Genomic DNA, 26,666 nt, shown 5'->3' with positions numbered 1-26,666 from the left:
GGAGGTCTTCGAAGTATTCCCTCCACCGCCTCACAACGTCTCGAGTCGAGGTCAGCAGCCCCCCATCCCCACTGTACACAGTGTTGACGGAGCACTGCTTTCCCCTCCTGAGCCGCCGGATGGTGGACCAGAATCTCCTCGAAGCCGTCCGGAAGTCATTCTCCATGGCCTCTCCAAACTCCTCCCACGCCCGAGCTTTTGCCTTAGCGACCGCCGAAGCCCCGCTCCGCTTAGCCCGCCGATACCCATCAGCTGCCTCTGGAGTCCCACAGGCCAAAAAGGCCCGATAGGACTCCTTCTTCAGCTTGACGGCATCCCTTACTGTCGGTGTCCACCAACGAGTTCGGGGGTTACCGCCACGACAGGCACCGACGACCTTACGGCCACAGCTGCGGCTGGCCGCCTCGACAATAGAGGCACGGAGCACAGCCCATTCAGACTCAATGTCCCCCGCCTCACCCGGGACTTGGTTGAAGCTCTGCCGGAGATGGGAGTTGAAACTCCTTCTGACAGGGGACTCTGCCAGACGTTCCCAGCAGACCCTCACAACACGCTTGGGCCTGCCAGGCCTGACCGGCATCCTCCCCCACCATCTGAGCCAACTCACCACCAGGTGGTGATCAGTTGACAGCTCCGCCCCTCTCTTCACCCGAGTGTCCAGGACATGCGGCCGCAAGTCCGACGACACGACTACAAAGTCGATCATCGAACTGCGGCCTAGAGTGTCCTGGTGCCTGGTGGTGTCTTATCTTTTCTGAATAAATAATCATTGTAAACTAGTTTGTTGCAAAGTGTTTCATAGATTTTGCAAACCATTAAACCAGAAAGGAGTTTCAGCATCAAAGTAAAAATACTTTATCAGCCAAACTGTGACTCAAAAGTGCCCTGTTAAGCGGTTTGGTTTATTTCCTTTAACTGCAATCAGCAGGTCTATTTTTCTTTTTTTTTTCTTTTTTTTTTTTTAATAAATGGTGGGTCCAAGGCCATTACTTGTTAATAAAAAAAGAAAAGCAATCATCAAAATACAAAGTGCAACACAAGATTTTTCTGGGAAAAAATCTAATTTAGTTTTACTAAATGTATTATTTAAAGATATTACCAAAAAGAAAAATACTCTGACCATTCATTTTGTATGTAAATAGAGTTGCAATTACTGTGGCACTTTCTAATTTTGCTATTTTTTTCTCCTGTTTTTTTGCTGAAGCAGGTACAGTTGCCTATGACAAAACCACACTCATTGACATTAGAAAAGAAAGCGTAAAGTTCATATAATTATCCAAGGCTGGACATAAGAGCTACAGACCTTACAATTAAACAAATCTTCTTTTAAAAACAAACACATTGTTGCACAAAAAATGATCAAATACAAGATACAAGTCCTTAAGCAGAAGAGCCTAAAGCAAGTTGGCATGCTTCTTTTGGCAAAAGTACGTGCCAGCAGAGGAAAATATGTGAAACAAAAGAGTAATTTTAGGGGTACTACATTTTGGAATATTGTTTCTCATTTGGCAGCCAGTGTTCATCAGCGGAACTTTTTAATAGTATTTTAAGAACTCATTTAATTAAGGTTGGGCCATAACAGCTTTCCATCCTCTTTTTTTTTCTGTTTTAGCATCACTGTATGAAATCTTACTGTTTTGTATTCTTGCCATGTTTTAATTTATTTTTTGGGTGGAGGCTTTACATAAGCCAGATTGGCTTTTTGCCTCTTCCTGCACTGTACTTTTAAATATTTATTCTGTCTACTTGATGTGTTTTGAGTCTGTGCAACTAATCTAAATGTAACTAAACTAAACTAAAGAAAAAGAAAAAAACTTTAGCTATGTTAAATTACAGGATTTTGTGATCAAACCTTTGCAGCACTGACCAGACAAGACTGGTAAGACCAGACGATGAAGACTGTGGCTACATCAGCCATGCGTGTTGCTTACAAATTTTAAGTAATTAATTTATTAGTCACATCATATATCAGCAAAAAACTAAAAGTCTTATTCAAATGCAAAGTAAAGCTGTTGATCAGTCAATTCACAGGGAAGTACTTTCAGTGCAAGACAGAGCTGGCATCAAGCAGAAACATCAGCACAAACTTGGGAGATATATCAACAAGACCAGATGCATGTGACAAGAAATTCAGAGGATCACAGGCTACAAGAGGCAAAAACTTCTCATCCATATTCTTAACCATGTTGCCTGATAAACTCAATGCATACTACATTCACTTTGGTCTTCCATAATGTTAGCTGTAAATTTGTAAAGCTGCAAAACACATACCAGACAGATCGTTGATGTTATTACTGACATTTCTAAAATGCAATTGACACAAGAAAGTGTCCCCATATGCTTTTACAACATTATAGTTCTGCAGTATAAGAGACAGCATCCTAAACATTTTAGACCTTCACCAGTTTATATGCAGGGCCAACAGATCGACAGAGAACAGATTCCACTGGTTTCAGACACCTTGACAAAAACATCAATATCAAAATACCATTTGTTAAGTTCAGCTTTAAACATTTTCGTTATTTTTGCCCCATAAAAGTATTTGACAGTCAAACTCCTTTGGGAGTATGTACCACATTCTGCAACTGGATGAATTTTCTCAGTAAATAGCGCTCAGACTATTAAGATTGATATTCACACCTTCTCCAATAACAAGGGAGCCCCCCAGGGTTTTGTGTTAAGCCCCTCTCCTTTTCACTCTGCACATCCTTACCTGCAGGAAGAGAATATTGTTTTGAAGTTTGCCAACAACACCATATCACAGAGCAATTTAATATCAAATGTCAAGAAAACCAAGCAGCTGATAATTGATTGTAGAAGAAAGGGGGTGATAATACACACCTCTGTTTGCAGCAGTCACCTCACAAACATTTAACATTTCAACTGAGCTTTAAAAATACATCATAACATTACAATTTGATATAGGATGTGTACAGCCCAAGGCTGTTTGAATCTCCAGTGAGTGATAAAACTTCTTATATCATCCTCTATACCCAGCTGCTGAAAATTGGAGTTTTGTTGAGTCTGTGTAGAACTCAAATGATGCAAAATCCCACCCAGTGCCAGGTTGATCCCACTGTTGTAACCCAAGTGAATCAAAAGTCTCCCACATTGGGACATTTTGTTTCATTACAAACGCAGCTCAGCAGGCAGCAGATGTTTTGAAAAAGCTGTTGCTTAGACTTTGAGCTCAGGTCACACACATATACACATGTATCACTGGTCACATGTATTCATTTGCAGTCCTGTCCACATCTTGTGCACAATAACGTGGCACAGTGACCATACTCCATTCTTCTGCCTTGGTGCAGGGATCTCAAACTCTGGTCCTCGAGGGCTGCTGTCCTGCAGGTTTTAGGTGCTTCCCACCTCCAAGACACCTGATTCAAATTAAATATATCCAACAGCTTGTTCCCAAGTTCTGGACAAAAACCCATTAATTTCAATTGGGTGTGTTGAAGCAGGGAAACATCTATCTCAAACCTGCAGGATAGTGGCCCATGAGGACCGGAGTCTAAGATCCCTGCATTAGTGTGAGCAAGCTACTGATCATCTATGTTTAACAGTCTATTGTCATGTAATGCAAATGTCTATACAGAGATCCTTTACCATATTTTTATATTAGCATATAAAATCCAAATGAGAACCATTCCATATGCATTAGTAACAACAGAATCAAAGGCCGATATCTTGTAAAAATTATGTAAAATAAGCTGCTTATGGTTAATCAACAGTTTCCCCTCAGCCTACAGGAAATACCTTGTAAGAACTGAAATTATGTTGCTCCATATCAAAGGTGTGGTTGGAGTCTAACTCCATACTTTTCCCCAGGGAGCTACACTGCCAACTTCAATTCAGGAAAAAAAAAGAAGACAGCTGCTGCTGTAAACAGACTACTGTTGTAATACTGAAATACTTTCTTTAATAGAATCGCCTTTTCTTCTTGACCTGGATAAGACAAGTTTAGCACCATGACACAGTTAATAAAATGGCCTCAAGCTAAATGCAGGGAAAAAGTATGTGACTGAGATAAATCGTAAGAGAAATAAAGATACAGAGCAGAAGCAAACCAACACATCGATGTTGTGCATCCATGCCTTCCAGCTGTGTTTAAATATGAATTCATTCATATTCCAGAATATTTCAAATACAGCTGCCTAGTTACTCATTTCATTAAGAAAACTTAAGTGGAAATTACGCAAGTGCAAACCCAGAAAATCAATCTTGCAGTCTTTCACTTCTTACATACCATTTTAATAAAGCTTGACACAAACTTTGCCATGACATAAACCACTGTCTCCAATCCTCTTGATCCTCAGACCACACAGAAAGAAATTTCCACCCTGAGATTGAAAAATACTAGATGTATGAAGAAAATGCAGCACTACCCATGTGAATCCTGCAAAGAGACATGCTGCAATTCACAATCAGGTAACAGAACAGAAAAACTATTTGTGATACGACTGTAGCATCTCTCCTACTATAATTAAACAGAATCTGTGCATTGAAAACAGCTAGTTGCATTCATATTTACCTACCACAGTCAAAACAAATACCACACATGAATAGATTGTTAGCATCAGAATGACAAAGGGCATTAACTAACAGACATCAAAACAAGAACCTGGTCACACTGGGAAGAATGGAGTGCTGATACCAAAACCTAAAACAACAGTTAAACCCAAAAGACATTTTAGATTTGTTGTTGGTACCGGTAGCAGATGCTTTAATTAAAATAGTTGTGATTCCTGACTATGGTCCAGAACAGGCAACTTCAGTTAAAATTGTATTTCAACTTATATTCTTGTCTGTTATTAACCCAATATGATCTTATGGCAATACATATAACTAGAAAGTCACTTTTCACCTGTCATTTATAGACATTTTCTGCTTTTGGCATGTAATTTAGTATAATTAAATAATGCACTAAATGCTTAGGATTAAGACTAAATTGTAGGCTGGGTGTCATCCTCTCAATGTACACAACTTTTTTTTTTTTAATTAAATTAATTAAATGATTTAGATTATCATGAGGAGCCTTATGCCCATAAGCCTCCCCTTGGCAGAGCAAATTTGTTCAGCATGATACAGCAACCAGATTTTTATTTTGCTTGCTATGATGGTGGACAGGACAGGTTAAAAAAAAAAATCAATGTACACAACTACAAAAATGCATGTTAATAACATGCTGCATGATTTGGCATGCCACAATAACAACAAATAAATGAACACACTTCTCTGATGTGCATTAGTAACATGGTACAATTTCTGGGAAGGTGAGACCATGACCATGAATTCTTATCCTCTTGCATATATTTTCACATTACAGTTTTACCATTTTTCATTATTTCAATTGATATTTTTTCTGTATAGGATGTCAAAGAAACAATATTTAAGAAACCCAATACTACAACTAAAATTCTATTCACTATCACAGATAAGAACTAATCCTAAATCTTGTTGTTTCACCTTATGTTTGCCACACTGATATTCTGCAGACAAAACAAAATGCAGAGTCAGCAAAAAAAAAAAAGAAGTTGTGTGGAAACAAATATCAAGAGGAAACTGAGAGAGTGGCAGGGTGGCAGGTGAGAGAGACGAAAAGAGAGTTGTGCAAAAATAGCAAGACAGGCAGTCTTTCTTTAGGGGCTGCTGGCAAGATGAATGCACCATGTGTGTGAAGTGTAAAGATAGAGGGAGATCAGGTTGAGAAGAAGAAGGAAGAAGGGAGCCAATATTCACAGGAGGGAATATGATAGTTGTCAGAGATTAAATAGAAAGAGAACCATTTACTATGTACAAGAAAATAGTACATTTCCAAAACAAATGAGTTTTCTCTGAATGACACATGGATGCTCACCATGGTTTTGAAATATTTCATCAGCTAAACAAAAGAAATATTTCAAACACCTCTTTGAGCTTCATGCTGATGTTTGAAATATTCTAACCTTGGAACTTGTCATATGTTTTTCTTATTTCTATTTGACAGACTGGTTCTACACTCCTCATCCATAATCCACACATGCACAGTCACAGTAAAACTCAACCTCACCTTCTCAGCACAAGTAAATTTCTTCCTCTCTCTCTTTGTTCTGTCTCTCCTATACATGTTTGTTATATCAACCTTTTTTGTTTTAGTTTTTTTTTTTTTTTTTTTCTTTAACTTGTCCTGTCCAGTATTAAGACAGTTGAATGTTGGTGTGACTGCCATGTTGTGCCATAAGCCTTGCCTTAATTTTAATATTTGTTTATTTCTGAATTTACATAACAATGCTAGACCTGACAGGGAGGACAAAAGAGAGAGTTATCAAAAGAGAAAAAGAGAGAGAGAGTAAAGAGTGAGAAAAGGAGACAAAAACACAGACAGAAAACAACCAATACAAAAACAGATACACCTGTAAAGAAACAGAAAACATCCTACGGCTTCTGTGAGAAACAAACATTTTCCAAGTACGAGAAGTAAACGGGAGGCCCCCAAGCACTGGGCAACTGGCAGCCATAGAGCATGGAACCAGGCAGCCCACTACAGGGAGGACCATGTACCCACCCAGAAGGAGGCAGAGGAAGGCTGCAGTAAGAGCTCCCACGGCCATGGAACACAGACTAGGGCCACCACTAAGCCTGGGGTATAAAGTAAAATAAAATAAAATAAAATAAATATGCACTACAACCTAATTCTAACCTTGACCCTACAATTAAATCTTAACCCTCAGAAATAATTTTGTACTGCTGTTGAAAAACAAGTACACATACACATAAAGCTGCTTTTCAGGTCTAAAATGAGGCAGTAACTGTGAAGCCAGACAGGTGCCTGCAGCTATTTTGAGGATGAATACTAATTTTCCACTACAAACACCTTTAATGTCACTAAACTACATCTAACTTACAACACTGTCCCATCGTTTCATTTCACTTGAGGGTACCAACACTATTCATCTGGTTGTAACTTTGCTGCATGCAATTCACAAAAAGGGTCAAGGAGCAAAGATCCAGTATGTTTTCCTAAATGTTTTTCATGGGATTGCACAGCAAGGTTTAGTTTGCATATTACCAAGCTTAGAGAAGGAAGTCACATTGCATAAACTATGTGCTGTGAATGTGTGAAAGATGCACCAAATCTTTGTCATAGCAAGATTTTTTTTAATGCAACACTCTTCTTCATTAGACTGCAGTTAAAACTGTGTATAGATATTTATCCTCTTTTTTTATTTAGAAAAATTATAGACCTTCACAGGCAATGGTATGTATAAAAAGTGTTTAGTGCTAGAATGTCATACTACTTTCACTTATAGAGGTTTGTACATGCTGCTCTTATTGCAAACATTTACGAATGATTTTGTACCTGTCAGATCAGGTCATGTTTCGAAACTGTGAGGAAAGCCGAAGGAAATTGTTCATTTTTATTCCAGCTATCAATATAGATGAAGCTTAAGTAGTTCACGACCTTGGAGTGCATTCTGGCACATTTGTTTGCTTTTACTTATGTTTGTTTTTTGTTTTTTTTTGTTAATGTTTGTTTTTTTCTAAACACACAGTTCATCGTAAGAGCTTACATATGAGGGTTGACATTTTTTAAATTTGAATGACATTGCTTAATACCACAAGGAAGATTTTTAATCAAGTTTTCATGTGTGCGTCTTTATTTATTCAGTTTAAAGCATGACATATTTGCTTTGAGTGGTCAACATGAATGGAAAAGCACTATATAAGTACAGTCTATTTATCATTTATCACTTAAAAAGAATGTTATTAAGATTCACACAGGTAAATAAAGCCTTACAGCCTCTTTACTTTTGATTTGCTTCATTAATAGGTAACCACTGTAACTGTAACACTTGCAGCATGTTAAAACTGTCATTGCACCCCTCAAGCTGTATAGCTGCACAGATATGTTAGAAAAGCATTATGCTCTTACTTAACATGGTCACATAAATCCTCATTTCTCACAAATTGCATGTGCTTACAGATTTATAGAGGCAAACATGACCCAGCTCCTCACACTCATTATGACATGTCAGAATCTTGCAAGCATCTGTGTCAATGCGTAAGGAGGGAATCATAATAAACATGAGACTTAACATAGATTTTTTTTTAATCCTCATATAATTCCTTCATCATACAAGAAAAGATCATGGTTGGGATTATATAAAAATTCAAATAATTTCTAAGGAGCAGGCAGTCACGCAGAGGTGAGTCATTCTGTCTGTCTGTGTTCCAATACTTCTCTTTAGACTAAACTCATTTACCTGATGTATGCACATAGCTTTCGTTAGCTGAAATCCCTCTGTTGCTTTGTCTTCTTTTCTAATAAAGCCAATTTCTACAATCTGTCTCATTAACAAAAAATACTTCTCTTTTGCCTTTAGTTTCCTTCTTTGTGAGTCTGGTGACATTATCTTATGATGCACACTGAGCACTGACACTCCTCTGACAAGTAATGACAGCAATGAGTATAGCAGGAAAGCACAAAGTACTTTATCCTAATGAGCTGCCATACAGTTTTGAGTTCTCTTACCTGTGACATGAGAGGTCTCTTTCATCTCCGTTTTCTTCATAGGAGGACTGACGGTTATGTGACGGTCTTCTTTTGTCTGCCTTTGTGTTAATGCTCTTTTTTTTAAAAAAAAAAAAACAGGATGAAAGAAGATACGGAACTTTTTATATTCACTTAGTTGATTGACCACTTAGAAGATGTTTAAAACATCTGTTTTAAAAAGTCCTTTTAAGCTGGTTTAACTGGTAAAAACATCAGTTACCCTGTAACCCAGCTAGTTTACTAAATTTAAGTAATCATAACTGTATAAAAAGGGGCACACCTCATTTCCAGTTTAATATTTTTATCCTAGGAATCCATCCTATGTGTGTTTCGCATTTCAATAGAAATTTTTATTTATTTCTGATTTAGCATGTTATGCAACCAATCAAACAGATTGTTTTAACATAAAGATCTTTAAAGCCTGCTTCCCTAAGACCCCCACTCTCTTCTATGTGGCCAACTTTTAGAAGCTTTCGCAGGGGAAATACAGAGTGTCTGTCTCATCTGCCTGTCATTGTGAAGTCCATCTGTAGCATCTATACCACATCAGTCCAGCTCTGAGGTCTTTACACTGGCTGCCTGTCCATCCGAGGATAGACTATAAAGTTCTGTTGCTGGTCTGTAAATCTTTTAATGTTTTAGGACCAAAATACATCAGTAACCTCTTGACCCAGTATAAACCTACCGGATCTCTCAGGTCATCTGGATCCAGTTTCTTATCAGTTCCCAGAGCCAGAATCAAGACACGGAGAAGCAGCTATTAGCTTCTATGTTTCACATGTCTGGAACAAACTCCCAGAAAGCCTCAGTTCAGCTGAAACACTCAGTTTATTTAAATCCAGGTTAAAGACCCACTTTTTCTCTGCTGCATTAGAATAGTTTTTATTTAAAAGTCCAAATCTGCACTGTCATTTAAGCTTGAATTTTTAAACTTGATCATGTTTTTAATACTGTTTTTAACTACCGTTTTTTCTTTTTCCTGTCTCTTTTGTTGTTAATTTTAAATTATGATTCATATTTTCTGATGTTTAAAGGTTTCTGTGAAGCACTTTGAATCACCCTGTCATTGAATTGTGCTATACAAATAAACTTGTCTTGCTTAAACTTTAAATGGCTACATCTGTTTCTTTTCTACAGTCTGATGCTGGTAGCTAATAAGCAGTAATGACATCTTATATTCAATGCAGTTCTTTGCAACGCATAGCAAGGCGAGTTTATTTGTACAGCACATTTCATGTGCAAGACAATTCAAAGTGCTTTACATAAAACATTAAAAGCATTACAGTGGGGTGCAGGAAGCAATAAAAAGTGCATTAAAATTTATAAAATAATCTAATAAAATAGATAAAATGCAAAAAATAAAAGTAACAGTGTACGGAATTAACAGTTGTTTTGATAAAAGGCAGCAAATAGAAACATTTTTAATCCTGATTTAAAACTGCTGAGAGTTTCAGTAGACCTGCAGTTTTCTGGGAGTTTGTTCACCATGTGAGGAGCATAAAAGCTGAACACTGCCTCTCCATGTTCAGTTCTGACTCTGGGAACAGAAAGTAGATTTGACCCTGATGACCTGAGGAATCTGATTGGTTCACAATGAACCAGAAGATTCTGAATGTATTTTGGTCCTAAACCATTCAGTGCTTTGTAAACTAACAGCAGGATTTTAAGGTCAATTCTTTCAGGGACAGGAAACCAGTGTAAAGATCTGAGGACTAGAATTACATGGTCTACTTTCTTGGTCTTAGTGAGGACTCAAGCAGCAGTATTCTGGACTAACTGCAGCTGTCTGATGGACTTTTTAGGGAGAGCTGTGAGGACAGAATAACAGTAGTCTAATGCATGGACAAGTTTTTCTAAATCCTGCTGAAACATCAGTCCTTTAATCTTTGATATGTTCTTTAAATGATAGATGGCTTCACAACTTTTAATATGACTGTGAAAAATTCAGGTCTGAGTCCATGACAGCTCCCAGATTTCTGCCTTGGTTGCTAGTTTTGAGCTGTTTGAAGCTGAGCACTGACTTTTAATCTTCCTTGGCTCCAAAAACTATTACTTCAATTTTGTCTTGATTTACCTGAAGAAAGTTCTGACACATCCAATCTTTAATTTGATCGCTGCACTTGATCAGAGTTTGAATCAGACTATAGTCACTATAGTGAGATGGTTATGTAGATTTGTCTGTCATCAGCATAATTATGGCAACATATTTTGTTGTTTTTTTATAACTGAGCGACTGACAGCATGTAAATGTTGAACAGCAGTGGTCCCAGGATGGAGCCTCGGGGAACTCCACGGGCTATTTTAGTTTGCTCAGATTTTTAGTTACCTATAGACACAAAGTAGCCCCTTTCTTTTAAATAGGACTCAAAAGTCCACCCAGTAAAATGGTTGACTGTGTCAAATCCAGCAGTGAGATCTAATGAACCTGCAATTGTTTTCCGCCACCTGCGTTCAGCTTTTTGACATTCTCGTTTTTCAGCTCTTGTCAGCGTGGCATTTTTCCATGGCAGCAATCACTTTGACCTTGGTAAGAGCAATGACATCAATAATGCTTTAAATGCTTGTATAAACATTTCAATGGTATTTTCACCAATGTACTGTTTCTTGATAACCTCTGTTTGGGCTTTTTTTATTGACAATAACAGCACTCACAAAGAAAACACAGGAATGATCAGACGGAGCAACATCCATTACAACAACCTTAGAAATGTTCAGACCTTTAGAAATCACTAGATCCAGGCAGTGTTGCATTAGTGCCTATGGTGTAGGCAGCTTACACATCTGTGAAGGCTACATTAATGCTGAAAGGTAGAGGTTCACATCTGCTCCCTTCCAGAAAATGCCTCTTCGTACTGCATCCGTCATGACAGTATGGCTTCCTAGGAGGAGTCCAAATACAAAGCTGGACTGCCTGCAGTGAAAGAAGAGAGGATGCTACACAATGGTAAACATTATGCTGTTCTAAGTGTTTTGAGATGCATTGCAGCCATCGAATTCAAAATGAGATATTCTCTATGAAATTGAAGAACGCAGTTGTTTGTTATTGCAAGAGCCACTTTGTACAGGAATTGCTACGAAAACAACATTCAATGGTACTCCCAGTAAAGCCATTAGTGTATGGCATTAGTAATGAAATTCTAAACTTACCCTCACTGTGGTTATTGTTTCATTTGTGCATTCATTTTTCAGGTAGATTCATCTTAGCATTTACTGGGGGACAGATGCAGTTTATAGAATGAATCTATTATTTGAACTACAAAAATAGGCGAGTCTCTGGAGACATGAACTTCTCGAAGACCCTTGAAAGTGCATCCATGGAGGACACCAAACACACTAATATTTCTGGTGGTAGCAAATTATTTTAGACTAAATTCAATAGATCATTTCAAGAAACAAAACCTCAAGTAAAACCTTCATATTTAATATAACTTAAAGGAATGAAATAGATAAATGTGTCTCTAAGGACCACTTGTTTATTCTCCTTAAACTTTTGAGAATTATGTCTTCTCAAGTGAGCTTTTCCATTTACACCCACACTTTCCTGTGACCACATGTTAAACCTTTGAGAACACAGACTTGTGAAATAAGTGACCTTGTCTCTTTTGGCCCACATTATCAGGACTGTGCTACTGAGACACTCCACTAATGCACACTAATCCTGCAACACAATGACCTCAATCCCTTAAATCTGTCAACAGGGAAGCTGATGCTCCAGATTAGAGATCCAGCTGTAATGATACCAAGGGACTCTGCTCCTTTCTTGTTCATAAAGTCAAACATTATTTACAATTTAGGTATTTCATGTTATGCAAAGTACTTTAGTTATTGGATCTCAATAAATTATTGCCAGATGTAATTAGATTTAATTGAAGTTATACTTATAATCAGCATAATATTCCTGATTATGATAAACTGAAGAGTTTTCCCAGAAATCTAATGAAGACAGCTGCCTCACACAGGCTTTAACTTGTGTTCAGTTTACATAAAGGGAAAAACAAGGGATAAAACAAACAACAGAAGGATATAAAAAATACAGCTGCAGCATTTCAATGTAAAAAAAAAATCTATATTTTATTATTGCAATGTTGTCTTGCAACACTGCAACATCTATAGTCTAATCAGATGTGTCTGAACTTGGATTTGGAGTTCTCTGTCCTTTATAACAGCTCCACAATATAAGATGTCAAACAACGATGCACCCCAGGGACAGCTTTGAATCACTGCCTATCTCCAAGATGAGTTTGTTTACTTTTTCTACCGTTACGGGAAAGATAAATCAACCAGAAAGGAGAGAGTTTACGAAAATGGTGGATTTGTAGAAAGAGAATTTGAAAGGAAGTTATTAAAATAGCTTTTATCATTCTCCCAAATCCACCAGATGCTGTTTGCAGAGAGTGACGATGTGTGCTGTCATATCCACTGCAGCAAATTCCTGCTGTGGATGGCATCAGATTATTTGGGCTTCTTTAAGCTCTAGACAGTGTTTATTCACCTTAGTTCACAGAATGTAATTTTGAGCAAGTCACCTCAGAGACACTAGAAGGAGGATAAATAAAAAGGAGAAAAATGAGCCATGAGTTTCCATATGCAAGCCTCTACCTTTGATAAAATACCTGTAATTCTTTGGGGACAGAGTCAGGATGCAAGGAGGAGCACTCTCTGTCTCTGGAACTTTCCGTGTTCGAGTTATTCTGTGAAGCTGCACAGAATCCTAATATTGGCAGGCACATCAAATACATTGCTCTGTGGATGACATTTTGCAGAATGATGACATCAGCCTTAAATCACATTGAAGTGTGATTAAACATAATTAAATCCCACTAAAGCCTCAGCTTATAATCCAAACCATTTACTATGCTTTCCTGGGAATCAGTGTACTATTTCAGAAACAATGGTTGCAATGAACATTTCAACTATAACAGATTTATGTATTTATGCTTTATTGATAGAAACACATAGGAAATAGACATCACATTTGGTTTAAAATAGGAAAATGTTACATAGTAAAGGCATCATAATTTTTCATTCACACATAAAAAATTTTAAAACTGAATATGTATTGCACTGTGTCTGGAGACAGAGATTAGACAGTTTTACAAGCTGTATAAGGAAGCTCCCAGGACAAGTCTGAATTGCAAATGTTCAGAAACAATGTCCATCTTACACTCTACACAGACTATATTTGCGAAGCACATATTAAATCTGAATAAGCATCTGGTGAAGAAATGTGGCAACAGATTGCTTCAAAATAACTTGATGACTGTTGCATATTCTCTGACAAATTGCACCAAGACATTCTCTGGAGAAATCCTAAGCACAAAAGGCTGGGAAAGAATAGAATTACTAACGAAAAAAAAAAAAGGAAAAGAAAAAAAAAAAGAAAGAAAGGTAGGAAATCCCTCCATACTGTATTAACCATGACAACTAGCTTGATCTGGAGTAATTTCTACTGGGGAAACAGAACTGTACAGAAAGGAGACTGAAATTCTTTTGTTTCACTTTAGAAATGTGTAAATAACTAAAAATAGCACAGATATATGTATATTTACAGCACTAATCTAGTGTATTCCTATCTTTTTAAATTAAATACAAGAACTCAGCATCAGCAGGTCAAAACAAACTAATAATCATTAAATTAAAATGTAAAAAATAAAGACAGTATCCCTTTAAGTTGTTTTTTTTTGGCTATACCATTACAAACTGAAGGACTTTCACTGAGCTCACATTATTTTTTACATATAAAATGCCCTTAATGCTAATAATAAATGCATCTTTAAACAAGATTTATATTGTATCAAAAGATTAAAGCCATTGTTTTCTTCTAATCTTTCTTTACCACAGTATGCATGATGAGTAGAGTTCTCTGTCTTAATCCCTTATACAAACACATACATGCACCTCAGTGAACTCACTGGGGTGCTCCCAAAGGTTTGACTACAGGCCATGGCATGTCAGGTAAAAGTGTCTGGGGCTCAGCAGCAGGCTGTTGCTGTTGTGCTTGTGCCTGCTGGTTTGCCCAGTTTATGTCCACGCCATTCTTTTTTAGAGCATTCAAGTGCTTGATGTCCAGTGTAGTGAAGGTAGTAAACTGGACCTGATTTCTCTTACTGGTGGGAGAATGGAGCGGCTCGCTGCGGTGAGGCCTTGCCAGCAAGGTAGCCGAACGATTTGCCATGGGATCAATTGCCTTTGTTTTAAATTGCTGCTGAGAGCTGGTCCTGCTGCGGCCCAGGGTGGCAGTCCTTTCTGGGACTGTTGGGGCACTCACAGTGGGCAAAGTGTTCTCTAGGCTGCAGGGGCTCATGGAATCTATGGAATGATGGGATTCCAGAGGACGATGAGGCTCACGTTTTAGAGTTGATGCTTGAGCTGGGGGACCTGCGGTGCCTGCTGCAGGAGAGTTGTGATTCCCACTCCCCAGCCACACCCAGTCATGCTTGTGATCCTTTGAGTCCACATTTGGCACTGGGGCTGGTTGTATGGGGGTCTTGTGGTTCCGGAAACAGAGATTATACGAAGCACAGTTGAGCAAAAATGCCAGAATTGCTACACAGGAGACCCCTACTAAGGAATACATGCCAATTTCCAAGTCTGACATGGATCTGAATGTACGAATGAGGTCACTCTCTATTACTTTTGGTGTTTTAGATTTAGGAGGTTCCTTCTTTGGTGTTTCTGCTTTAGGAATGTCATTGTTGGGAGGCAAATTTAAATTATCAAGCATATTTGCATAACTTTTCTTTTGCCCATCTCCTTCATCTACAGCACCCGCTGTAGGCTTGACAGAGTTTAGTTGTATATTTAAGCCAGGTCTGCTCATAGTTGTAGGGTTCACCTTGCTAGTGACACTAAAGGCTGGTCCACTAGTATCTTTGATTGTTCCAATCCACACAGCATGTGGCTGCACACGTCTAGGGGAAAAAGTTGTGGAGGTGGTTACTTCTGCCACAACAGACTGCTGGTCAGGCGCTGTGCCTCTGAGTAGCCTTTTATCCAAGACTGTGACAGCTCTCTGTGGCGTTTTAAGTTCACCCACCACCTCTGATGTACCACCATTAATAATTTTGCTTGTATCAGAACCACCTTCTCCCTCTACAGTTTTGCTACGTTGGAAGTTGGTCTTGAGAAAGCCTGCCCCTACTACCAACTTACTTTTCCTCTTAGACTTCTGGCATTCCTCACAGATCCTCAGCTCAACCCTCACTAACTTTGCCCGGCCCTCTCCTTCACCTTGTGCGACTACAAAGGTGGACTGAGGTGTACGGCGAACCGTGGCTACCCTCTCATCAGGGGTAGAGACCGTGAGAGAGTAGATACTACGATCAAACAGCTCGAGTGGAGCAACTGCCCCGTCGCTGAACTGAACCCAGCAGCTGACCACCGCTTCCTGTACAAGGCAAAAAGAAAGGAAGAAAGAAAGAAAGAAAGAAAGAAAGAAAGAAAGAAAGAAAGAAAGAAAGAAAGAAAGAAAGAAAGAAAGAAAAAAAGAAAGAAAGAAAGAAAGAAAGAAAGAAAGAAAGAAAAAGACTGTTATAACTGAACAATACAGAGTTTAAAAAAACAGGTCAGACAAGATCCAGCAAAACAATATCCCACCTTACCCTCACCAAGGGCTATATTCCCATGATTGCTAACTAAAGATACTTTAAGAGTGTAATAGAGTTCCTTCTAAAAGCAACACAAAAGACAGCAAGAGGGGTCACATCAACAACAGAATTAGCCAATCAAATCATTTTTATATACAATGACCCATTTCCTGTGGCTAAAGTCAGTCTCTGGGTTGCCACAGACCTAACCTATATTTTGCATTTAAATACAATAAATGATCTGAGCAGAACATTAACAGCTTGCCATCAGAGACACAACTGGCTGGTCATCTGCATTGGCATGATTCTAATAGTTATTGACAGGAGCAGGGTTGCAGTGGCAGTGTACTGGCGGTACAGTGAGCTGTTGTCCAGCAGCTGTGGACCTTGCCTGCAACAAGGGGCGGGTTTTATAAAAAGGCAAGCTGCCATGGCTAACTGTGTGAGTGAGCTTTTAAAATGTGTCTCTGTGCACTCTGTCTGCCTCATCTCAGCTCTCCCACACAGGACGGCAACTGCACATGATGGCTCAGGCTGTGAACACAATGAGCATACAAGCAAAGACAAAGCACAAATAGTATTACAGCTCTGATGTCTGCACTGTGTAAATCTGCTCTTTAAGGGAATTCTTACTATACAAATCATTTTCTGTGCTGCCAAAGACCATTAGACCTATATCTTTGCTGGAAAATGAAGATTTAGGATCATATTCTATAATAGGGTAATCTTCTATTTTTCTGTTTGTGTTGTTTATACAGATTTTTTTTTAACCTTTTTAAATTATTATTAAAACAAATCAAATTATCTGGAGTATGGTATTATGAAAAGTTCATTCCATACACTGAGATGTATTGTTAATTCCTATTTTGAAGATTTGATTTGAAATCAAAAAGTAGCAACACTTTTGGGATTTTAGCAACATTTTCCTATAATGAAGACAAGCATGTTGTATTTACATTCCAGGTCTGTGAATATGTTAATGTTATGTATGTTGTTGCTTTATTATGCAAGCACCAAACTGAGCCTTTCATGGCTGATGTAACTACTTAAAGGAGGGAACTATGTCAGTAGAAGAATGCCTGAGGCTAACATGTAAAATGCCCACACTTCTAATGATGCCATATACAACCTGAGGAAACCACTTTGGTGTTTTATTACTGTAGGTGACTCTCTTTACAAAACAAACACAACTTAAAGACACAACTTAAAACAGCTAAAGTAGGTCTTATTTGGTTAAATCCCTGTCTTTCTAGAGGGCATTTCAGCAGAAGAATTTGGTTTATGAGCGGAAGAAAATCTGGATGCTTGTTTACTTTAGATTGTAGGGCACATGCACTAACATACATGTTAATCAACAGCCAACAGAACAAAGAGGCTCGGACCACAGCAAACACAGAGAAAGTGTGCTTCCTTCTCTGGTAAGGCCAACATTGTATCTCTGAACCCTTTCAACATAAATAGCTGTTTGTGGCTGTATTTATATTTTTAAATATTGTACTCTCAGGAAAGCTCTCATAAAAATCCCTGCCTGGCTGACATTCTAATGACCGTCAACCTTACAAAGATGAGGTTTACAAATAGAATGTGGAGGCTAGTGCTTTAAAGAACCTTTTTTTTATTATTAGATTTTTTTTACCTAATTGATCCTGTACAAAAATGTGGGCTTCAAAGTCTTGAATGAGATTTTTGATGAGATTAATAAATCTGTGTTTGAACTGAAGTGGTCCTTCAAAGGTCATGCAGTGCATCTAAAAATGAGAAGTGCTACTGTAAAATCAGCAGGCATGGAAAGACAAAAGTGTTATTGCGAACAACTGAGCTGTGTGCTACACTTTTATGCTTTGTGTGTAACAATTTTCCAATTACTTACCTGTTTTAGCTGTGTGATCATCTCCCGGGTGGTTGCCGTGGCAACAACAGCCGTGTTGCTCCCTGGACTGAGCTGAAGGGACAGAGAAAGTCCAGAAACCAACTGCACCCCCAGTTCTGTCACACTCACTTTGTCATCCTGCACTCTGATGCTCCTCTCAGCCAGGACCGTGGACGTTACAGGGGACAGCACCTGCAAGTAGTATATTCTCATCCATACTGCAGATGGAAAAAATTCATTCTGGTAAAGCCACATGTAAACGCAAACGCAAACACAGGCACAGAGCCCGTGATTCACCTGCACAGTGGTGGTACCCACAGCCCGTCCTTGGAGAACCATCCCATCTTGGACTCTGGCTACATCAGGATCTGCTACTTCTAATGAATGTTGCACCAGATTGGTCACATCCACCTGTCAGTCAAAAAGAGAATGAAGATTAAATCAATCAAAGCAAATATTTGACAATACCAAATAAAATGCAGCAGTCGAATCATTATACTTTCACTGCACATAGATGTTTTAATTTATACAGCTTGAGCCAAAATGTCAAACCCTCTAAATCCTGCTGGCAAAAAAAAAATGCATATGAGCTTCATTTGGGAATACTAAAATGTTTTTACCTGCCAGTCAGACCCTAGGAAGTACTCAACAGGCTCTTTCCCAGTAAGCAAGTCTGGCAGCACCTCAGCATCAGGCTGTGCCACAAAGGGTGTGAGCACCCTCAGTGTGGAGTGCTGGTACTGCAGCATGCAACCTCTGCCCTTTCTCATCTCTTCCTCTTCCTCACTGTCCCATGTAGACCTAAAACATAGATAACAATAAGTCACATAATTTAGATAAGGTTGGTGAACTTTTTTATATACACACTTGTCTTGCAGTGAAATCACTTTAAACCCTATTTCTGCACATAACTATTGCTTTTTCCTCCCATAGCACAGCTAGGCAGGCAATCTCCTATTGCTTCAAATACTTTTGAAACAACAACACAACAATTACACTGAGTTAATCAGTGAACTCCTGGAAGACAAAAAGTATAGACCTGCAGTATTTTCCTTCCTCCTACGGAGGCACAACACACGCAGAGTGACCTTTTCCTCAAAATGCATTTAAGTTAAATTAGCCAAGATCCCACGGCTGAGTGGTTTGTTTGTGGGTGATAGAGGTTAAGCTGCGAAGCCCTCAGCAATGATCATATAATTATCATAAGCACAGCTGGTCTGCCGCACACAGCACCTCAGGTGTGCTGGAGGGTTGGTGGAAATGTTTTTGCACTGCAGGCAGAAAGCTCCCATCAAGAGTTACAGTCCAAATAAACATCATTATTATGTTGCCTAAGGTCAGAGCTTAACATGTGATGGGAATGCTGCCTGAATTAAATCAGTGTGACTCAACATCAGACACCAAAGTAACTCTTTGCTGAAACCTGTTCAACTTGTGAAGGTTACCAATAGTATAGCAGCAGGGACTATAACATAGACTACTTATGTCAGGTTTTTTACTGCTAATTTGTTTTCTTTTCAAAAATCATGGGAGCAGATATTTTTAAACAGACTTTTTTAATTCAAACAGTTTGTGATTTCAGCGTTTATTTTTAGCATCAGTAAACGGAGTATAATTATAGTCTGTGATCATTTGCTGGAGTTTATTCATGCCTTCTTTAAAACCACTAAAGATAAATTTAACTATTAGTTCATAATGACACAAAGACTGTTAACATATTATCCAGATATTTTAAGCAGGCTTAATAAAATCAAAGAGAAACCACTTTTTCTCTTTGTAACATATAATGACACAATGTAATTTTACAATAAAGAAAATTCAGTGCCTCTTTTTTAGTACAATTCCATTGAACTCTTGACATTTCTGACCCACTATCTCTTTGTATCTGGAGCTGGGAATTGATTTTTTGGGGAGATGACAGCCCATCAGTCAACCATAATCAATTAGTATTGATTGGGAAAATAACGACTACTGTACTCGTTGAGTGACAACCCACTAACCTTTATCTCCAGGGCAACTGTGTTGCTTCTACACTCGCCTACCCACTAATGCACCAAACACAGAGGTACAACATACACTCGTATGGCAAAGTTAAAATTGCTCATGGAAAAAAAAAGACCAATAGGAGTAAAATTTTCCTGCACACCAGGCTTCAGAATCAACTTTTTTTTTAATTTCTTTGTTGTTTTGTAACAGTCCTAACATTGGCTTTTCTGTGAGTTTTAATCAAGCACATTCCTAACAATTAAAATATTTCAAGTATTTTCCATTCATAACCTTCTGTAAACTTATTCAGATTCAGCTTTGGGACAAGCTATCACCCTTGTTTTCTGTGCGTCCTGATATGATGCAGGGTTCACAGTCAAATCACTAAATATAACTGCATTGGTCCCTGAGGCAGCACCATGACCCCAAATCAAAACATTTCCACCACTTTGCCACACAGCTCTTGTAAGGTTGTAAAGATTTATCTTTGCTACACAACAAATAAGTCCAGTTACAATGGCCAAGCATCAGGCTGTCCATGACATTAATTAATTAATTTATTTATAGGGTTGTCCTATGCAATCGATCCAATTCACTTATAAATTATGTGTCAAGAGCAGATACTAAGGGTTATTTCCTGTATTGATTATGAAACCACAAAAGTCCTGATAAAAGAAATGTCTGAAAACTAATTTAGTGTTTGGGGTGTTTTTTCTTTTGTTATTGTTGTTTTTTTGTTTTGTTTTGTTTTGTTTTATTTATTTTTTTTGTATGTTTCCATGTCTTTTTTATTCATCCTAACTATGAGTAAGACTAAAATATAAAATTACATTAGCACTTGCTCAGGGGTGCTGTTTCAAAGAGGATCAAGTATTTACTTGTATAAATATGTGGAAAAATCCTTAAGCTCTGAGGTAGCTGCATTTACTTTGTTACTTCTCTGCAATTTACAGACAACAAACACACTTCTCACTATAATGCAAATAAATTCAACACCACCACAAAGTAATGATAGAATTTATATGTTGACCAATGATCTCTGTCAAAGTGTCAATTAAAAATCGATTGACCAACAAAGATATTTAACTTTTGAGTGGCTTGACATTCAATTCATAAATATCTTGACTGTATAACACCTGGAACATCACTGAGACCTGAGAAATAACTTCAAAGCAAGGACTCAAAAACTACTGTATGTTGATCAACTTTGTTGTTTTTCTGTGCTTATAGCACAGAATATATGACAATATATTAGCTGCTGTCCTTCAGTCTGATTGAACAGTATAAAAATGATGTGTGACTTTATTTCAAAAAGCATCCTCAAAATCAAGGTACGAGGAGCACAACCACTGAATACAGTGCAGCTGTTTAAACCTTACTTCCTGTTGCCAGTAGTAACAGGTACCCTCCAGCCTTTGATCTGGCTCAGCTCGGGGTCGGCCACATCGATGAACAAGGGCAAGCGGGGCATCCATACATTCATCTCAAGCTGCGCACTCAGGAAACCATATGTAAAGTTTAGCATCACCCCGACTTTCCCTCTTGTCTCCTTTCCATTTACATAAACATAGTTGCAGTGCTCTGACACCTGGAAAAACAAATGAGAAAAAAAGTGAAGAATGAAACAACTTATTGTTTAAAAAAGAAGGAATAGCAAAAAAAAAAAAAAAAAAAAAATCAGAAGATACACTTGACTAAAAAAGGCTGGATGTTGTTTAGTGATTTGGATTACATTTTTGCAGGTGTACAGCATTTCCATTTTTCCAGTTTTTCCAACTGAAAGCCCATGCAAACTGAACGAGATTGTTTTTGTATGGATGAATGATGAGCAGAGACAGGCACAAATTTGAATACAAGCTAAAACAATATGCAAAAAACACATTTTTTTTTCTAAGGTAAGGCTGAGAATCTTAGTGTGTTTTTGTGCCTTCTCACTGAAGGTAAATTAGCCCTTTTTTTTTTTTTTTAACAGCTGTTCCTGAGGTGCTGTACTGTAGGTGGGAGCATTGTAATCCCCACCAACAAGAGCAATGAGGGGAGACACAGCACTTGGTGTGTTTTATTCCAGATTGGAGGCCTATCTCCACTACCGCCTCACTTATCTTAACAAACCAGTGGCTCCACTGGGGTAATTGGAGAGCACTAGACTGGAGAATAGAGTGTAGCACCGGAGAGAAGGAGGAGGAAAGGAGGAGGAAAAAAGCAAGAAAAAAGGAGGGGAAAGGAACAGCTTCAAATAGTCAAGTTCTACACCTGTGGAAACATACAAAAGACAGCTGCCACTATCTGAAGAGCTTCTTCCATCATGCTGATTGCCTCACACCACAGCCTCTGATGTCTTGGGCATCTCTCCAATGCAATTACAAACAGTATATTCTAGGACTAGTAACCACTCAAAACATTTTTAATGTTAAGTGATGAAACAGGTTGAAGAGAAAAAGAAAGAAAACACAATCTTCAAAAGGCATTCTTCATCCTGCAATTCCATATTATATATGCATTATTTTGGCACTGGAAATGCTGCATCTTTAGACATCAATACAAGTGGCCATGCATGTTTTAGCAAATTAGATATACTTTCCATCACAGCAGTCCAATTTTCAGCCATGTTTTCTCAATTTTAATATTTTATATTTCAGTCCTGGTTTCTGTTGTCCTCCATTCATCTTGGATCAGTGTAAAAAAAATCTCCAAGGAGACGGATTAAGCGTGTTTGGAGTGTGTTGAACATAAACATCAGCTTGTGTAACTTGTCAGAGTTACTAAACTAAAACTAAAATTATTCACAGTGCAGATGTAATCAGAAGCATGAAACATACAGAATATGGATATTTACAACAAACACACAATCAATATAGAATAAAAGCGACAAAATTTAAAAACTGACTCCTTTGTGTGAGGACTAGTGCTAGCTGTTTTATTAGCAATGCAGCAGCGGTATTGTACAATACAGGAGTCTGTGTGGCTGTATAGAGCAGCAAGGAAAATTCACTTTTAATGTAAAGACAGATTTTAAATAGCTGTTGAAAATCTAATTGTACATTATTATGAAAATTAGAATAATGGGAAATTGACAAGGGATTGGTATGAAAACCTGCTACTGAAAGGAACCCTGGGGCTAAACTCAATAAGCTTCTACGTCATTAGTTCTGCCTTTAATACTGAAGTAACTAAGAAAATGTGCTTTCTAATAATTATTGCTACATAGATGTGTCCCTGTTTCTAAATTAAAATATCAGCTCAAGATTTATTTTTGCTGTTTTTATAATCCAGCTGCTCCTCTGTGAGAGGCAGAGTGGGATTGGCATGCATAGTCCTCTTTGACATTAAGTGCACCACACACAGACAGAAACCCAGACTCTGTTCTCAGCAGTCGATTGGTGATCCATACAGATGGCCTCGACTCCAGTTCAGCACATGTGAACTGCAGTTAATTGTCAAATTTTAATATCATAAATTGTAATACAGTTTCTTCTGCTGTTACTTTTTCAGGGAATAATTTCCTGTGAAAATCTGCTAACCTGCAGTGAATAAATAGACAAGGCAGACGTGCAATTCCTTACACTGGAATACACTGTTTGGCTAAAAGTGACTGACATGTAACTTTTCACATTCACTTTTATTCAGAGAAATAGCATAAGCTATGAACTCGTGTTTAAGATGTTATTATTCCAGAACGATGCTACATTTCAGTCTGGTGAAGTCAAATGTAGCATCAGTGGCTAACATAAACTGTACAGCAACACTATATAGTACAAAACACATACATAATCATTTTTATGTAGCGCACATAAACTACTAAATTAGAACCACCTGCTTAACTTTGTATGGTCCCTTGCCCTGTAAGCTGAGACCTCCATAGATGAGACCTGTTTTTCAAATTTCAGAGATAAGCAAAACTAATATCTTGGAAGTTTGGATGCCAAGTCAAAAAGTGGAACATTTTGTGCAATTCCTCAAATCAAACCCCTGAACATGTTTTACATGTAAGAGGGAACATTATCCTGCTGACACACATCAGTAAACATAAAGAAGTGCATGCGGTCTGTATCAAGGTCTAACAGTAAGTTTTGGTAAAATGACTTTCCCAGAAAAAAGATTACAGTTATTTCCAGGATGTCAAAGAAATATTATGATTTATGATTGTTTATCTTTTTGACGAGCTAGTCGTGTTTTGCTCTTTCCTGACTTTGTAGTTATATTAAACTTATTTCTATGTGCTTTATTCAAGCAGCTTTATTCGTGATTAATTCTTAATAAGTTATTTCTCCTCTATTTTGGTTGGTTTTACTACCTTTTATTTTGTACAACTTACTTCCCATGCCTATTCTAGTTAGTTGTGCCCCCTGCTCGGAGCCTAATTTCATATACTGATTGCCACTTACCTAATTTGTGTAAGTCATTATTTCCTTCTGCAGAACTTCACATTTTGCTTCATCTCAGCCACAACATCATTAGTTTGTTCATTTTTATATAACTGTGAACAATCTATTTTAATCTACGGTATCTCTCAGTGTTTTATTGATGCACCAGATTACTTGATCCACTATATTACTGACCCTCTTTGTTTCTGATATAACAAGGGCAATTTTGAAGATTTTTCTTTGGCCCTTTAACTGAGCATGTTCCATTCAATGCAGAAATGAACAGAAATGGTCATTTTATCCCCACAAAATGCAAGGTCATTCAGAGCCACACTAATAATTGGAGCAAGTTCCTCTTCTGACACAGAAAATCATTATAAACACAGTCTTCCTCTCTTCAGCTCCTTTCTCACTCTTTTAAGCAACACATTGCTTCACTCTTACAATGCCAGTTTTTGGTGTGCCATCAAACTGCAAATAATACTGCCTTTCTTTTTTTCTGATTCTCTTTTTGACACCTTCTTTGTGCCTCTAGTAAGCCTCATGGAGCCATTGCACAAAGGTCATATCACTGTGCTTATTGTGGCAACTGAGTGCTGGTTTCACAAGCTCAATGTCAAATGCCACATTGTGAGATGAGGCTTTATTCCACCATGCTTTGACACAGTAACACGCAGACTAGAGGTGAACCTGCTGAGTGTCATCAAAAACACAAAGCAACTGCTCAAATTTTCTACACACAATTTTGCTCTCAAGACTTACCTTGGTGACATCTTCCTCTGTGGACCTACAACTGGTGTAGTTTGTCACATCAGTGACTGAGCCATTGTCTTCAACAGCAAGTGTTTTCACAGGGACTGAAACCCTTTTTCCAGTCAGCACAGCAGTATTTAATATATCTGTGGTCTGAGCAGAAAAGCAAAAAACAGCAAGTTAGTTGCTAAAGTGTCACAGGTTTATTTGCTGTTGTGTACAAATTAACAGCGATATGGACTGTTGTTGCCAAAAAGTACTTTATATGAGTCGTTTAATTTTCTTTTCTTTGCTGGATATTGGCTGTAATGCTCCGCTACATCCAGAATGGCTTTGCAGAAGCAATGTAGCAGTCTTTCGGCTAATCAGGCTTCACATGTGAAAGTGTGGTTATAATGCATGTCTGGTAAAGCCAGCTGTAAAAAGTCAGAAAAAGTCACTGTTTTCACAGATACAGTTGCTCATAAATTAAGTCATTAATTTCAAAAGCAAAACCATCATTCTTATATCAGCATAATGACACCATGCAACATGTGGACCAATTTATGGTCCAGGGTTCATGTCTTTTTTTTTCAGTTTTTCCTCCTATAGAGGCTCCCGATGATTCTCTGCTTTGTTTTCTTACAGTGACCTTCAGTTGTTTTTTTTTTTTTCATGTGTAACAGCTGGTTGTCTGTTTTTTTTTCTATCTCTGTTCTATCTCTTGTAACTTTGTGTCCATTTTCTTCTCTTTTCTTTCTCCTTCTGTTTTTCCAGCTGTCAGGTTCAGGATTAACATGTAATTCAACAATAACCAAATTGAAATCTAAAGAACAATACTTAAGTAGCAAGTGGAACCTTATATCCACAAAGATCCATTCCCTTTATAACCATAAACCATTCACGTATGTCCCATAAAGCACTTTATAATGTGTTTATCATTCACTAAAACAGACATATATGCAGTGTTTTTGACTCTACATTCACTCACTGATAAGTATAGTGGAGGCAATGTGGAGGCTCAGTATTTTGCTTTGCTGGGGATCAAACCACTGATTTATGTCCTGGAAGGCAAATAGTCGACCTTCTGAGCCAAGACTGTCCATGTTTAGAGAGGCAGGGGGCTGGAGACTAACTTAGCTGCCACCGATCAAGAGAAAAAGTACACCCTGAACAGGCTGCAAGTCCATCACAGAGTAAACACAGACACAACCATGAAAAATATCTAGAATCTCCACTTTACCCAACTCTCTGGAAGAAAACACAGGGAAAACATGGAAACTTCACACAGCAGCAGAGTTTCTAACCAGGATGCTCATGCTGTGATGTGACAGTTGTAACAATTTAGTGGGGGTAAAACTGTAAGTTACATGTCAATACTACTGAAGTTCATATCTCCTCCTCATGAAGGGAACTCTCTGCTTCAAGCATATGGATGTACAATTCTGTAAATTCTTAATGGAAACATTTGTTCCTGTGTAAAAAGTTTAACTACAGCATATGAACTACTTTGCACAAATACAGACAAATGTCTGTGTGGGTGTGCATTCATTTACTTTATCCACATGACCTTAATGGGCAATATGTGTTAT

The 26,666-nt window shown here is 38.0% G+C and overlaps 1 protein-coding gene across 1 annotated transcript in view; it reads right to left on the bottom strand.

Moving 5' to 3' along the window:
* Positions 1–14,329: 14,329 nt before the first annotated feature.
* Positions 14,330–26,666, bottom strand: part of si:dkey-1d7.3 (transmembrane protein 132D) — a 32,292-nt gene continuing 19,955 nt past the window's right edge. Inside the window, exons 5-10 of the mRNA XM_041970271.1 lie at positions 25,105–25,248; positions 21,358–21,566; positions 18,613–18,793; positions 18,290–18,403; positions 17,993–18,184; positions 14,330–15,923 (exon numbers count right to left, since the gene is read on the bottom strand). Coding sequence (XP_041826205.1) covers positions 14,445–15,923; positions 17,993–18,184; positions 18,290–18,403; positions 18,613–18,793; positions 21,358–21,566; positions 25,105–25,248 — 2,319 coding nt within the window. The 3' untranslated portion in view covers positions 14,330–14,444. The remainder of the gene's footprint in view (positions 15,924–17,992; positions 18,185–18,289; positions 18,404–18,612; positions 18,794–21,357; positions 21,567–25,104; positions 25,249–26,666) is intronic.

This window comes from Melanotaenia boesemani, chromosome 19 (assembly GCF_017639745.1).
Source record: "Melanotaenia boesemani isolate fMelBoe1 chromosome 19, fMelBoe1.pri, whole genome shotgun sequence".
Classification (NCBI taxonomy): Eukaryota; Metazoa; Chordata; class Actinopteri; order Atheriniformes; family Melanotaeniidae; genus Melanotaenia; species Melanotaenia boesemani.
The sequence above is the reverse complement of the archived record's forward strand: the minus strand, read 5'-3'. Positions and strand labels throughout refer to the sequence as shown.